A 15,708-nucleotide genomic window follows, 5' to 3' on the forward strand; every position below is an offset into this window, starting at 1 on the left:
ATGGAAACACAGCTGAATTCTACATTCGGATGGGTAGAATCAATATTGTGAAAATAACCATCCTGCCAAAAACAATCTGCAAATTCAATGCAACTTCCATCAAATACCACCATCATTCTTCACAGAACTAGGAAAAAAGAGCCTGCGTAGCCAAAACCAGACTAAGCAAAAAGAACAAATCTGGAGGCATCACCTTACCCTTCTTCAAACTATACTATAAGGCCATAGTCACCAAAACAGCATGCTACTGGTATAAAAATAGGCATATAGACCAATGGAACAGAGTGGAGAACCCATAAGTAAAGCCAAATACTTACAGCTAGCTGATCTTCAGCAAAGCAAACAAAAACCTAAAGTGGGGAAAGGACACCCTATTCAACAAATAGTCCTGGGACAATTGGCAAGCCACATGGAGGAAAATGAAAATGGATCTTCATCTCTCACCTTCTACAAAAATCAACTCAAGATGGATCAAAGGCTTAAAATCTAAGACCTGAAGCCATAAAAATTCTAGAAGATAACATTGATAAAACCCTTCTAGACATTGGCCTAGGCAAAGACTTCATGACCAAGAACCGAAAAGCAAACACAACAAAAACAAAGATAAATAGGACTTAATTAAACTGCACAGCAAAAGAAATAATCAGCAGAGTAAACAGACAACCCACAGAGTGGAAGAAAATCTTAACAATCTATACGTCCAACAAAGGACTGATATCCAGAATATTCAAGGAACTCAAATCAAGAAAAAGATAATCCCAACAAAAAGTGGGCTGACATGGATAGACAGTTCTCAAAAGAAGATATACAAATGGCCAAGAAACATGACAAAATGCTCAACATCACTAATGATCAGAGATGTGCAAATCAAAACCACAATGTGATACTACCTTAGTCCTGCAAGAATGACCATAATCAAAAAATCAAAATATAGTAGACGTTGGCATGGATATGGTGAAAAGGGAACACTTTTACACTGCCAGTGGGAATGTCAACTAGTACCACCACTGTGGAAAACAGTGTGGAGATTCCTTAAAGAACTAAAAGTAGTACTACCATTTGATCCAGCATTCCCACTCCCAGGTATCTATCTAGTGGAAGAGAAGTCATTATACAAAAAAGATACTCGCACATGCATGTTTATAACAGCACAATTCGCAAGTACAAAAATATAGAACCAGCCCAAATGCATATCAATCAACAAGTGGATAAAGAAAATGTGGTGTGTGTGTGTGTGTGTGTGTGTATCATGGAATACTACTGAGCCATAAAAAGGAATGAAATCATGGCTTTTACAGTGACTTGGGTGGAATTGGAGACCATATTGTACATGAAGAAACTCAGGAATGGAAAACCAAACATTGTATGTTCTCACTCATAAGTGGGAGCTGAGCTATGGAGGACACAAAGGCATAAGAATGATACGGTGGACTTTGGGGACCCAGGGGAAAGGGTGGAAAGGGGGTGAAGGTTAAAAGACTGCACATTGGGTACAGTATATACTGCTCAGGTGATGGGTGCACCAAAATCTCAGAAATCACCACTGAAGAACTTATGTAACCAAACACCACCTGTTCCCCCCAAAACCTATTGATATAAAAAATTCTAAAAATTCAAAAAAGTAAAACAAAAACTAAGTTTTATATATATATATTAGATAGAAAATACAGGGGCTGGGCGTGGTGGCTCACACCTGTAATCTTAGCACTTTGGGAGGCCAAGGAGGTGAATCACCTGAGGTCAGGAGTTCGAGACCAGCCTGGCCAACATGGTGAAACCCCATGTCTACTAAAAATACAAAAATTAGCCAGGTGTGGTGGCAGATGCCTGTAATCCTAGCTACTCAGGTGGCTGAGGCAGGAGAATCACTTGAACCTGGGAGGTGGAGGTTGCAGTGAGCCGAGATTGCACCACAGCACTCCAGCCTGGGTGTCAAAGTGAGACTCCATCTCAAAAAAAAAAAAGAAAAAAAAGGAAAAAATGCATACATAGATATACATACATATAATATACATCCTATAAAAGCCATTTAAAACATTAAAACAAAAATAAAAGGTAAAAACTGAAATTAAATAGAAAATTTGGGCAAGCATATGCCATAGAAGAAGTAAGAGACTTATAAAATATTTAACAATCAGTTTGGCATGGAAACCAAGCAAGCCAAGTGAATGCTAGCTTTTAATAACCAGTATGCAATGCTTTTATATAAAAAAGAGATTGGAAAGGTGATTTTAAAAGACACCAGGGCTTGCTTTTTTTCCTTACCCTTCTACCCCAGGCTCTTCTGCCTTCCCTCTTCTCTCTTTCCCTTTTTACCCTCCCTCCTTTATGTGTCTACTGTTTCCTGTCTCCTCACCCATTTTCCCTTCTCTTTTCCCTCTACTCCTATGCCATTGTGTTGGGGGAAGTCCTCAAGACCATCCCCAGGTTTTATGATTTTCTAGAAGGACTCAAAACTCAGCATTTACTCATGACTCAATTACTCATGACTGTGATTTATTACAGTGAAAGGATACAAGATAAACTCAGCAAAGGGAATAGGTGCATGGGCAAAGTGTGGAGGAAACCAGGCACAGGCTTCCAAGAATCCTTTCCCAGTGGAGTCACACAGGACACACTATTCCTTTAGCAACAAATTGTGACAACATATGTGAAATGTCTATCAGGGAAGCTCATTAGAGACTCAATGTTGAAGGTTTTTACTGGGTACTGTTCATAAAGGCACCCTCTATCTAGCATGTACCAAAATTCCAGACTCCCAGAAGTAGAGCAGGTAATCATCATAAAGCACATTGTTTTCTCAAATACTTGAGGCACAGTGAGCCATTCTTACCCGGTCATGGTGGGCACCCTCCTGAAATCCCAGACTGTAACCAAGAGCCAATCTTGCAAGCAGAACTTTCTAAGGGTAGCAGTCTCAGGCCAGCTATGTTCACCTGTGTTTTGTACACCTTGCCTCCTGCCACTCCCCACCTCTCTTTCCCTTTAGAGTATTATTGCCCTTTTCCCTTCATCTTAAACTCTCCTTCTACTTCACAGACAATTCAGTCCTGAAGTCATTATGTTGGGCAGAGATAGGTTTTCTCACTTAGTGTGGGATTAGGTTTCCTAGAGTGGAATTTCAGAGCCTGAGCAGGTTGAGGAAGTAGTTTAAGTGTGAGGACATACAAATTTAGGTGATAAGGATTTTAGAGGAGACAGAAATCAGAGTCCAAGCTGTTGGCAGAGGGGAATGGTAGTGGAGATGGGAGATTGGTTACATACAGGGGGATTGATAAATATATTGATAGTAATGGGAGCCATGCTTCTTACTGTTAGTAAGAGGGAGCTAAAGGAAAAGATGATTACCTTTATGCATGTTTGAATGATACTGTTTTACTTGTTACAAAGAGCATATATTCTGTTGTAATTTGAAAAATGATCATATGGAAAAATATTTTCAGAAAAATGGCAATTTCAGTGGAAAAATATGAAAAAAAAATTTTTGATGAAATATTGAAGTTCAGAAATGACAGAACAGCATAGTGGTCTGGGGAAAGAATGTCAAAGTTCAGGGCCGGATATGGTGGCTCACACCTGTAATCCCAGTACTTTGGGAGGCGAAGGTGAGAGGATTGCTTGAGGCCAGGAGTTCCAAACCAGCCTGGGCAACATAGCAATACTTCATTTCTACAAAAAAAATACCAAAACTTAGCCAGGTGTGGTAACATGCAATTGTAATCCTAGCTATTTGGGAGGCTGAGGCAAGAGGATCCCTTAAGCCCAGGAGTTTGAGGCTATAGTGAACTATGATTTTGCCATTGCACTCTAGCCTGGGTGACAGAGGAAGACCCTATCTCTAAAAGTAAATTAAAAAAAAAATTAATGTTAAAGTTCAAATGCAGCTCAGCCAAATATTAGCTGTGTGACCTTCGGCAAATTACTCTTCTATTAATCTTATAATCAGGAGATACATTTAATAATAATCACCACTCCTGGGACTACCACTTATTACACTTCTTATTACTACCTATTACAATGAGTAGTAGGCTTTTTTTTTTTTTTTTTTTTTTTTTTTTTTTTTTTTGAGATGGAATCTTGCTTGCTTTGTCACCCAGGTTGGAGTATAGAGTGATCTCAGCTCACTGCAACCTCCGTCCCCTGAGTTCAAGCAATTTTCCCACCTCAGCCTCCTGAGTAGCTGGGATTACAGGCATGCGCCACCACGCCTGGCTAATTTTTTTGTATTTTTAGTAGGGACGGGGTTTCACCATGTTGACCAGGCTGATCTTGAATCCCTGACCTCAAATGGTTCAGCCTCCTTGGCCTCCCAAAGTGCTGGGATTACAGGCATGAGCCACCATGCCCAGCCTGGCTTTTTATATTAGCTGTTATTGATATTGATCAAAGTCAGATAACTCATTACTGTTAGTCTGGATATTTAAACCTAAGGCTAAATTGCAATGTATATAAATGTATTGTGATAAATGTCACCCAGGCTGGAGTGCAGTGGCGCGATCTCAGCTCACTGTAACCTCTGCCTCCTGGGTTCAAGCGATTCTCCTGCCTCAGCCTCTGGGATTACAGGCATACGCCACTAGGCCTGGCTCATTTTTTAGTTTGTTTTTGTTTTTGTTTTTGTTTTTGTTTTTGTTTTGAGACGGAGTCTCGCTCTTGTCACCCAGGCTGGAGTGCAGTGGTGTGATCTTGGCTCACTGCAACCTCCGCCTCCCAGGTTGAAGTGATTCTTCTACCTCAGCCTCCCGAGTAGCTGGGATTACAGGCACACGCCACCACGCCCAGCTAATTTTTGTATTTTTAGTGGAGACGGGGTTTCACCATGTTGGCCAGAATGGTCTCAATCTCGTAACCTCATGATCCTTGGCCTCCTAAAGTCCTGGAATAATAGGCATGAGCCACCGCGCCTAGCCTAATTTTTGTATTTTTAGTAGAGACAGGGTTTAGCCATGTTGGCCAGGCTGGTCTCGAACTCCTGACCTCAGGTGATCCGCCCACCTCGGCCTCCCAGAGTACTAGGATTACAGGCATGAGCCACCGCGCCTGCCTGCTTCTCATTGTTGTACTATATGTAATGTCTAGAAGACAAAGGGCCATGTATATCTTCAAATCAGATACTTTATACTGCTAAAATGATTTCCAAAATGCTTATAATTACTTGTACTAATGTCAATGAATGAAAGTATCAGTTTATGCCTTTCCAGCATTGTGCATTGTTATCTTTTTAAAAAACTGACAATTTTATAGGCCAAAAATTTATAATTTGATATTTAAACTAGCATTATTTTAATCAATAATGAATTTAGAAATAATTCTGGTTATATTAGTGTAGATGCTAATAACAGCCAACAGATTAAGACAGATTCAAATAGTTAATATTCGCTAGACACTTACAATGTACTAGGCATTGTAATTAGCACCTTTTATATACAAACTCATTTAATGTTAATAATATGCTCACCAGGATAATGATGGTTTACAGTTATAAAATATCAGAAATGTCATTTGTCTTAGTTTGTGAGAGTACTTGTTAATTATTTGTATTGATATTTAAGTGGCTTTATTTAAATACACATAAATGTTAAGTTGAACATAGTCTCTTTTAAGACAGGATCTCACTCTGTCACCCAGGCTGGAGTGCAATGAAGTGATCATGGCTCACTGCATCCTCGAACTCCTGGGCTCAAGCAATCCTCCTGCCTCAGTCCCACCACCATACCCAGCTTATTTTTATTTTTATTTTTTTGTAGAGATGGGGTCTCGCTACGTTGCCTGGGATGCTTTCCAACTCCTGGTCTCAGGCAGTCTTCTCACCTCAGCCTCCCGAAGCGCTAGGATTACAGGCATGAGCCACTGCACCCAGCCCGTACTCACTTTTTATTTCTGTTCATCTTTAAGAAACATTTCGAGGAATTTTTTTTAATCCTGTAATTTATGCTTTTGTCCATTAAGATGTCCTCAGCTACATTTATCAAAATTTAACTTTTTTCATACAACTTTCAGTCTCTAAATACCGTTAAAAGTTTGCATGTAATTGTTACTACTGTTGATATTTTAAGCATTTATACAAGATCTCTAAAAATCTATAAATACATTAGGATGTGTGGTAGAAGATGTAGACATTCCTTGTGATTTTTGTGCTATAAGTAATCTTGGTTAAATAAGAAATTTTTAAATGTTAAATTACTTGTTAATTTCTTTCTCCCCCTTTTATTTTTAAGAGTTTTGGGACTGGAATTAAATAAAGACAGAGATGTTGAAAGAATCCACAGCGGTGGAATTAACACCCTTGACATCGAACCTGTTGAAGGGAGATAGTAAGTTTATTATACTTGTATAATCATTTTTCTTTCTAAGTGAAATGCAGTAAAACCTGCTTTTTCAGATTAATGATGTAGAAGTTTCATTAAAATTAATGAAAATCCTAAATTGTAGCATTTTTGAATGTGGCATTATTAATTTCAAATAAATACAAAACATCAAACCTACCAAATGTTGTCAAATAAACATTTCCAAGCTACTTTAATATAAATATTTACTTATTGTTAAATTAACAAACATTGAACTTCTTTTGGATGCAGAGGGCTTTTAGGTGCTAGAGTGTGTCTTTAGGTGCTATTTTAAAACATAATTGCTGCTCTCAAGAAAGTCTAATGGTAAAATAAATATAAAAAGTGGAAGACCCTTTTGAAGAATTAGATTAGAAACAAATAAGAATTATATTTGAGTTCTTCCTGGCTGTACCACTTACCAGCTTTGTGACCTTGAACAATTTACCTAACCTTTCGAATTATCAGTTGCCTTAGCTATACAATGGGAGCAATAGTACCTACCTAACAATTTTGTTTTGAGGATTAATTGAGATAATATGCACAACATGATTAGCGTAAGACCTGGCACATCATAAATGGTTGCCACCACTGCTGCCACTATTAATCAAAAGCAGTATTACATATACTTTTACTCCTTTCAGCCCAGTCTGTACACAGCAGCCAAAATGCTTTGAAAAATGCAATTCTGAACATATTCTCCTACTTACAATTCGTCATAACACTGCATTACTCTTAAAAGACCGTACAAAACCTTTCATGTGGCCTACAATTAGGCCACGTATAGCATTAACTAAAGGAAGCAGTTTGTATTATGGTATGTTTCATGTGGCCTATAATTAGGCCACATATAGCATTAACTAAAGGAAACAGTTTGTGGTGTTATGGTATGTTTAGCATTTGCCCCAGAATTTTTATTTTATACAAAATGTTATTATTAATACATTAAGTCAAGTCAGAACAGATTTGGTAAACTTCCACTTTTTACTTCCAGCTTCCACTATGGTCTCATCTACTAGTATATGAGAAACATCTTACTTTAGCGTGTGGTTAAATCTAAAAGATGACGAGTAATAATTCTTTTCTTTTTCCTGACCTTTTCCAGGCTCAGTATAACACCTTCTATTCAAGGACAGCGGGGGGGGACACTCACTTATGAAACATGCAGACATGAGCAGCAGGAGATAGCTGACTTGGGTTTGGATGCTGGTCAGGAAAGTATTCAACACTGTTACTCCAGCCACCCACTTGGTGTAGTAATCAGTTGTGTGGCCTGTGATGTATAAGAAGCCAGTAGACTACCAGTTGGCAGAGTTGGTGAGAAATGTGGGAAGTTACAAATTATATGTGCATGAAATATATTTGAGAAATGCAGATGAGGCATCTTTTAGTACAGCACATAGGGAAAAGTCTGAAGACTCTTGCTACAGTGGTTTTCCACTTTATTGCACGGTAAAAGTCTACAACTATTTCATTGTTTGCTAAGACTTGTATTTTGCATTAACCTCTTTTGATAGCAACAAGAGATATAAAAAGGGAAGTGTACATTCTGTGGAAAACTAAAAAAATGATGTGTATATAACTTGTTCAAAATACCTGTTAATATTTACCATCCACCATGAGAGCTGTAAAGATGTCACTGAAAATCAGATTGGAAACCAGACAGAATACACAAATCTGGCAGAGATTTCAAAGTAAGGTGTTATTTTACAAAAAGTATCTGAAAATTACAGTTTAACAGGTGCAACTGCAGAGGGTGCATTTGCGTATCACTCTGTGAAGCTTGAATTTTCTTTTATACCTTTTAAATTCTTCTAAGTTAATTTCATTCATCTTTAATACTAAGTTTTCTTGTCTATATAAAAACATGAAACCATATCTCTTCATATTCTATCAGCAAAAAGTATCTCATAGTTAAACAGTGTCAGTGCCATCAGATACTTCAAATAGAAAGTTAATGGAATCAGAGAAAAGCTTTTGAAAGCCATTTTAACATAGTCAAAACATCTGACATTATTGTAAATACCGTATCAATTAAGATTAAAAGTTCAACTTTTAACATAATTTTGTTTTATATTGATAATACATCTGTATGGCAAGAAAAGCAATGTTTCGTGAAGATTAATTACGAAGCAAAAGTGTTTTGGGAATTGGTTGTAGTATACATGTAACTCACAACTGTGTCCAAACATTTTATCAATCTAAATAAAAGTTGTAGTTGTTAAAATTTACAAATATTTCTCTATGTACACAATTAGAGTAACTTAACTACAAAATGTTTGTAATAAAGCTAATGTGGAATATTTTTTAAAATAACTAAGTAGGGCATTATTAGCAGTCTTTCTTTACTGCCCATCAATTGGATTTTTGAGCCTTCAAATAACTACTTTTAAATTAACCCTATTGTTTTACAAATTGGTATTCAGTTTATCTTAAAAACGTCTATAAATCAGTACATGCTACTAGTTCATGAACTATTTGTGACTGGGTCACAAGATAAGGATCTTGTGCTAAAACATAAATCTACTACATCATTACACACACCATTTAAAGGAGCTAAGATGTGTTTGTAACAAGACTTTCTCAGTGAAGAAAGGCGTGTGTTTGTTTCTGGCACAAGCTCCTTATCTTGGAGAGTTAAATAGCACTGGCTCTACATTTAATTGCATTTTGTTCAAAATCAGGTGACAATCTTTCAATCAAAATACTCAGTGAATGTAGTGCCAAAAACTGTAGCTTGGGTGCCATTCTTGAAAGATGACAGGCCGGGCGCAGTGGCTCACACCTGTAATCCTAGCACTTTGGGAGGCCGAGCCGGGCGGATTACCTAAGGTCAGGAGTTCAAGACCAGCCTGGCCAACGTGGTGAAACCCCATCTCTACTAAAAATAGAAAAAATTAGCCAGGTACAGTGGCGTGTGCCCATAATCCCAGCTACTCTGAAGGCTGAGGCAGGAGAATCGCTCGAACCCGGGAGGCAGAGGTTGCAGTGAGCCGAGATCATGCCACTGTACTCCAGTCTGGGCTACAGAGCGAGACATCTTCTCAAAAAAAAAAAAAAAAAAAAAAAAAGATGATGATGTCAATGCAGTTTTTAACGTTCCACTAGTTCTCCATTAAAACACATAAAGAGACTAAAAATGGCAAATAAAAAAAACCAGATTAACACTTAGAACCAAACTAGGTCATGAAGTATCCCTACAAACCCCGAACTGTGAATAAGTGGGAACAAACCACTGAAAACTAAAAGATCTGTGCACTACCAGCATTTTTGCTAGAGGAGGCAGTAAAAAGCGATAAGGCACCTGATATACCTGGATAAGTCCAAAGTAACCAACAGGTTGGTTGAAAGCTTATCAAGCAAATTTGACTACAGCAGCTCAAACTGGGAGAAGATGGCATACTCTAATTGTAGGTATGTTTGAGTGGTCCATGGTAAGACCAGAAGGAGCTATAGCAGTCTGGACTCTAATATCTTTCCAAAGAGCTAACCAGTCAAAGTGCGCCTCCAGTACAGAACTATATACTGAGGAAAACTGCTGGAAATAGAATCCAAATTGAGCAGTACAGAGACAATAGAAACAAAGGAAAAAGACGTCCCAGATAAAATTGGGAAGGTGAACAGAAACAGGAAATCTCTGAAAGTAAGCTTCCATATTTTGAAATCTTACCCCCCAAAAAAAAATTTTAAGGGAAGGAGAGGATGTTTTACTCTATAAAATTTAAACATTATTGTAAGTCAAGCCTCCATTCTAAAAGGTTAAGAAAATTAATTTTACATAAAAATGAGCAAAAGAGTAGGATTAAGGTCAAAGTTCCTACAAAATCATTATAAAAACAAAGAGAATAAGAAGTGGACTAAAGCTGCTACAGAGAGTGAAGTCACACCGGAAAGAAGTGTCTATAAAACAGATGAGAACTCTAACCTAATATTTCAAAACTAGGTAAAGTTGTTTTATAAACATATAATAAATGAGAGAATAATGTTAAGTTATTAGAAAACCTCAGAAATGAGATGCTCAAACTCAAAAAATTAGAAACAAAAATATTTCAGAAAGGAAGACTGACTAAAACATAAAGAACACAAATAAATGGGAGAGGTAATGCCTTAGAAATAGAAACTAGAAAGGAGGAAAATTTTAAAAACCAAAAAGAAATGAACAGAGGAAAATAATTCAAGAGGTGTATATATAGAATATAGGCAAAGAAGATCCAGCATAACATATAATAGAAGTTCCCAAAGAAGACACCAAGGCAAAAGAGCAGAATAAATATTAAAACAATAATTCAAGAAAGCTTTTCTAGGATAAAGGTGGGGGAGGGGAATTATATTGTCACTAGACTTTGACTTTGGGCTTTCTGGCCAAAGAAATGAAGCATCTTATCCAAGATGCTCAAGGAAATAAAATGTGAATCAAGGATTTTATATCCAGCCAAACTGATTTCAGATACAAAAAGGACAGATAAATTGTCAAAAACACAAGAATTCAGAGACTGTTGTTCTCATTAGCCGTTCCTTAGGAATCAACCAGAGAACGAAATCATTCAACCAGAATGACGAGAGAGACAGCAACTTAAGGATTGATGATGAGCAATAATATTAGCAGATAACAACACTTTATATAGATGTATAAATTGATGGATCTAGATATTAGTTTGTCTGCTAATATCACAATAAAGAGCAATGGCAAATAGAAATTATTTTAAATTATAGTACATGAATGCAGTCATCAAAGTCCAGGCTGGAAATTACAGGACAAATGATCTGGTTTTTGCAACAAATAAATTACAAGAGAGGGGAAAAGTTCAGGAGGGAGGAAGAAAGGTAGAGGAGACCTATAGCTTAAAGTTAAAAGACATTAAATTTTTTTTTAAAAGAAAAGCTAATATTCATGTGTACACTCTAAGGTGATGAACTATGAACTATACAGAAGAGAAAGGCAGTGACTACGATAAAATCATGATAATGAGTTACTTTGAGGTGAAAAGGAAAGAGTGATGATCTAGAGAGATTGCATTGTTTGGACCTCTGAAGAATTTTTGATGTTGCCTCTATTTTTAATTGGGATAAATGCATATTTGTAATTGGGATAAATGTATATTTTGTAATGGAATAACATTCACAATGTCTAAGATTTTATAATATTTAAATTTGGTATAACATCCAAAAGAGACATAAAATAGAGAATTTGTTCAAGGAGAATTTTATCTTGTAAAAAAAGAAGTATACTAAAGAAAGGTACTTTGAATTAAGGTAAAAGCAAGGAAAATAATCTGAAATATTTGCACATTTCAAGAATATCCTCCATTTTGCAGAATTTTCTCTGAACTTGCCATATACCTCATCATCTATTGTTATTTCCTAAATTAAACATACTGTGGCTTTTAGGGAAGTCAGTTAAAGGTGGCAACAACTCCAGATTTAAAGATGATTTTTAGACAATTTTATGCCAAAAAAAAAACTAATAAGATCATATTGAAAAATCCCATTTAAAAAAACACAGTAACAGTCTTAGAGACAAATATGGTTAAGAAACTGATTAAAGTATATGAAGTACCAAGAATGATTTTACAAATTATGAAGTTCAGTCAATGTATATAGCTTTAGTATATATGCTTGTTACTTTTACTTTTTAGAAATATTTTTGCAAAGCTTTTGTATGGAATAATTTTGTAGGTTCTACCAATATAATAGACCAGCTTGAGAGTGAGTCAATAATTGTTTCCAAAAAAAGATATTGCTAATTTTTTAGCACCCTCTTTTACTCCCAAAAGTAAGGCTTCCAGTGGTTTCGCTCCTGCCTCTCATCTCTCACCACTCTTTCACTTCCACACTGCTCCAGCAACAAATTCCTTCTTTTAGTTCCTAGAATGGGCTTGGATTGTTACTTTCACACCTTTCTGGCTAACTTTGAATCATCCTTCACATACCAGCTTAAATATTGCAATCAGGGAAACTGTTCCTGAATTTCCAAACTAGAATAAAAATAAGTTATTGTCACAGTGATCCCAATCATAACTAATAATTTGTGTGATTATGCATACTACTTGTTTTCCCTATTGGATTGTAAGCTCTGCAAAGACAGGAACCATGCCTGCCTTTTTCACAGTTGTTTTAGCAGAGTGTCTAACATTGTAGGAACTTAAAGTTGAATGAATTGAGTGAATGCATTCATAAGAGAAGGAAGGAATCTAACATTTATTGAGCCCCTATTTTTTGCCAGGTGCTATAAAAAGAATTTCGCACTTTTATTATCGACACTGTGATTCAGGTAAAAATGTCCGCCCCCTTTATAAATGTTGAGTCTTAGACAGGTGGTATAACTTGCCCAGAGCCAAATAGCAAGTGTCAGTAATAGTTGGTTTGTCTAGTTCCTTTTTTATTTAGCATAGTCATAATTAGGACATTTAAAATAACTTTGTAATATTTTACTTTCTTAAGAAATCTCTTTTGCCATCTTGTTTCTGTCACCCTTTCTTTTCGAAGTTACAAAAGTAAACTTGAAATGATCGCAGAATGAATTTTTTTATATTCATTCTTGTATTAAATATTAAGAAATTTTAGCTTATGAAGTCTATGTTATTGAGGATTAACTTATTACAAATTAATGTATCTTTAATACATTTGAGTGTTTGTAAATCAGTTTAGAAATTTGCAATCATAAATAAATGGACTAAAAAATAAAATGATAAATTAATGTGAACTTTTTTATTATCAGCATGTTATCAGGTGGTTCAGATGGTGTGATTGTACTTTATGACCTTGAGAACTCCAGCAGACAGTCTTATTACACATGTAAAGCAGTGTGTTCCATTGGCAGGTATGTATTAAAAATGTAAAAATTTATGAATTTTTAAATAGTTGAATATTTTTTGCATCGAATGCAAAACATGAAAATTGCAGTCAAGTGAATGGGTCAAGCGAATGGTTCAGATGACACATTTGCATGGCTGTTCGTTGACACTTTCTTGAAAATAGTAACTGGCACTCAGGTATAGTTTTTTAACATGTGTCTTCCCCAAAGCAACTTTGGTATCAATTTTCATAGGGATTTTATTTTTAAAAAACTTGTGATTATGTCCTTCTTTTTCTATACCTACATAGCACATCTCAGTAACTAATTAGAGTTTTAGTACCACTTAGTGTAAGATTCATTTATAGTCCTTCAGCTAATTATAAACACAAATTAGTTTTCAACTGATACTAATGGAAGAAAAAGGTTTAGATATACTAAACATATTGGTATTCCCTCACCAAACACACATATACCCACTCACCCCTCTCTTGTCTCTCTACTTACTCAAAGATGCCTAACTTAAAAACATACATCTGTAATACTTGTCTTCTCTGACTGTTCTATACTGGCTTACCAATCTTGTGATAATTTTTTTTAAGTCTCTAATAAAATGTTTTGTGACATTGTAATTTTTCCATTGTGGTCATTTAATCCTTTCTCGTCACCTATATTCAATCTGATAATGAGCAGACCTTTGAATTAACAGGGAGAATGGGCACTGAGAAAATGCTTTCAAGAGGGAAAACTTTGTAAACATTAACATCAACTGTCTATTACAGCTCTTCCCAAAGCATTAGAATATATGCTATGGAATATTTATGAGGAGATTTGCTATTGTTTGTTGGCTCTGGTGCTTCACATTAGAAATACAAATTTGGGAAAATCAGTTAATCTCAGCTTCACATTATTTTGTTTTAGAAATCAGTATACATGCCCTGTGGTTCTTATACATTTCTATGAGAATTAAATGAAATACTATCTTTTTAAAAGCATGTTGAAAACTGAAACCACTGCATAAGTGAAAAGCAATGTACTTACAGGAATACTTAGTACAAAACAAGATATCGCCTCAAATACTCTAGAACTTAGAGACTTAGGCCATTTATACTCTCTTCCCACCCTCAATAACAAAAAAAGTCATGTTAATTAATTAAATTCATTTTTATCTTATTTTTATCCTAGCTAACATTTTAACATTAAATTTATTTTGTTACATAGCAAAATAGTATTTTCACCTATTTCACGTGCTATATAATATTCCATGAGGGACTTTGATTTGCTTTTTTTTGGTTTGTGACAGAAGTAAATGCCTAATGTGTCAATCTTGTTTTACTATGATTTTATTCTTGGATTCAGACTCTATATTTAAAAGTGTGACTTTGAATTTGAAAATGGACATATAGTATGCATCTTTACAAAATAAGTTATAATAGCATTTTATACATCTGAAGAATTTACAATCTAATTTAAAAATAATTTCAATAAAGACTATTATTAAGTTAATGTGACTTAGACTATTTTCTGATGCTTACTATTAATATACTTAATGTGTTTGTCCTTGAGCACTAAAAAGATTCCTTTCCTCTACCAAAATTCTTATTAAATATAAATGAAAATAACAACATATATAGTAACATAAAATATTTTATCCTATTTTAAAATTTAAACTTAAAATATAAGTGAGCTTTTATTTGTTATCACTACATTAAAAATTTGCTTCATTTAAAAGTAGTATCACTGGAAAAATCTCTGTAGAAGTCAATATTCTTAGGAGCAAAAGGAAATCAATCTGCTTATCTTAAGCAGAAATTTATTGGAAGAATATTTAGTATCTCACATAACTGTCAGGAAGATGGGAGAATCAGACTTAGAAAACGAGCAGAAAACAAAAGAAGTCAGGATAGAGAACACAGTCAGGGTCACACCACAGGAACATTAGTCTGGGTTTTGCTATATGTCACCAACACAGACTCTCAACTCCTCAGCTTTGAATAATGGCTAACTCTCCTAGGAAAAGAGAATGTCTAGAGTCCCCTGCTTTCTGTAAGAAGAGGTAGAGGTCTTATTTTCAGTAAAACAAAGGAGATTACCTCCAAATAGGAGTTTGAATGCTCATCAGCCAAGAAAAAAAGGCACATGTCCCCTACAATCCACCCATTTGACTGTCCAACATGCATATACACCTTTCTTCCCATACTTACTGTTTTTTAAAAAAATGTTCCAGCCTAACCTAATGCAAATCTTCACTATACAGCCAAAAAGGTGATCATCCTCTTCCCCAAAGGGTGATAATCCTAAGTTGATTTAGTTACCACACCTGGCTCCATTTCAAGGTCATGTTCATTTTTCCACTAGTTTAATTTATCCTATATCAGTATTATACAATTTGTGGACTCAATTATATAGTTAACCTATAAAAATAATAAAGGTAAGAGAGGAAAGGGAAAATTAGTTAAAATATATAAATATTTACACAGAAAAAAAGGAAATACGAGTAGGCACTATAGTTCTTATATTTTTGCAGCTGTTTTGATGCCAGAGCAGGCACTTAAAACTTTCCTTCTTTGTGTTCTCATTCCTTCAGAT

General features: G+C 35.5%; 1 protein-coding gene across 1 annotated transcript in view; it reads left to right on the forward strand.

The window, feature by feature from the left end:
- Positions 1-15,708, forward strand: part of LOC129467597 (guanine nucleotide-binding protein-like 3-like protein) — a 52,922-nt gene that overhangs the window by 8,249 nt on the left and 28,965 nt on the right. Inside the window, 2 exon segments of the mRNA XM_055252130.2 lie at positions 6,219-6,314; positions 13,045-13,146. Of these exon segments, the coding sequence (XP_055108105.2) occupies positions 6,219-6,314; positions 13,045-13,146 (198 nt within the window).

This window comes from Symphalangus syndactylus, chromosome 18, assembly GCF_028878055.3.
Source record: "Symphalangus syndactylus isolate Jambi chromosome 18, NHGRI_mSymSyn1-v2.1_pri, whole genome shotgun sequence".
Classification (NCBI taxonomy): domain Eukaryota; kingdom Metazoa; phylum Chordata; class Mammalia; order Primates; family Hylobatidae; genus Symphalangus; species Symphalangus syndactylus.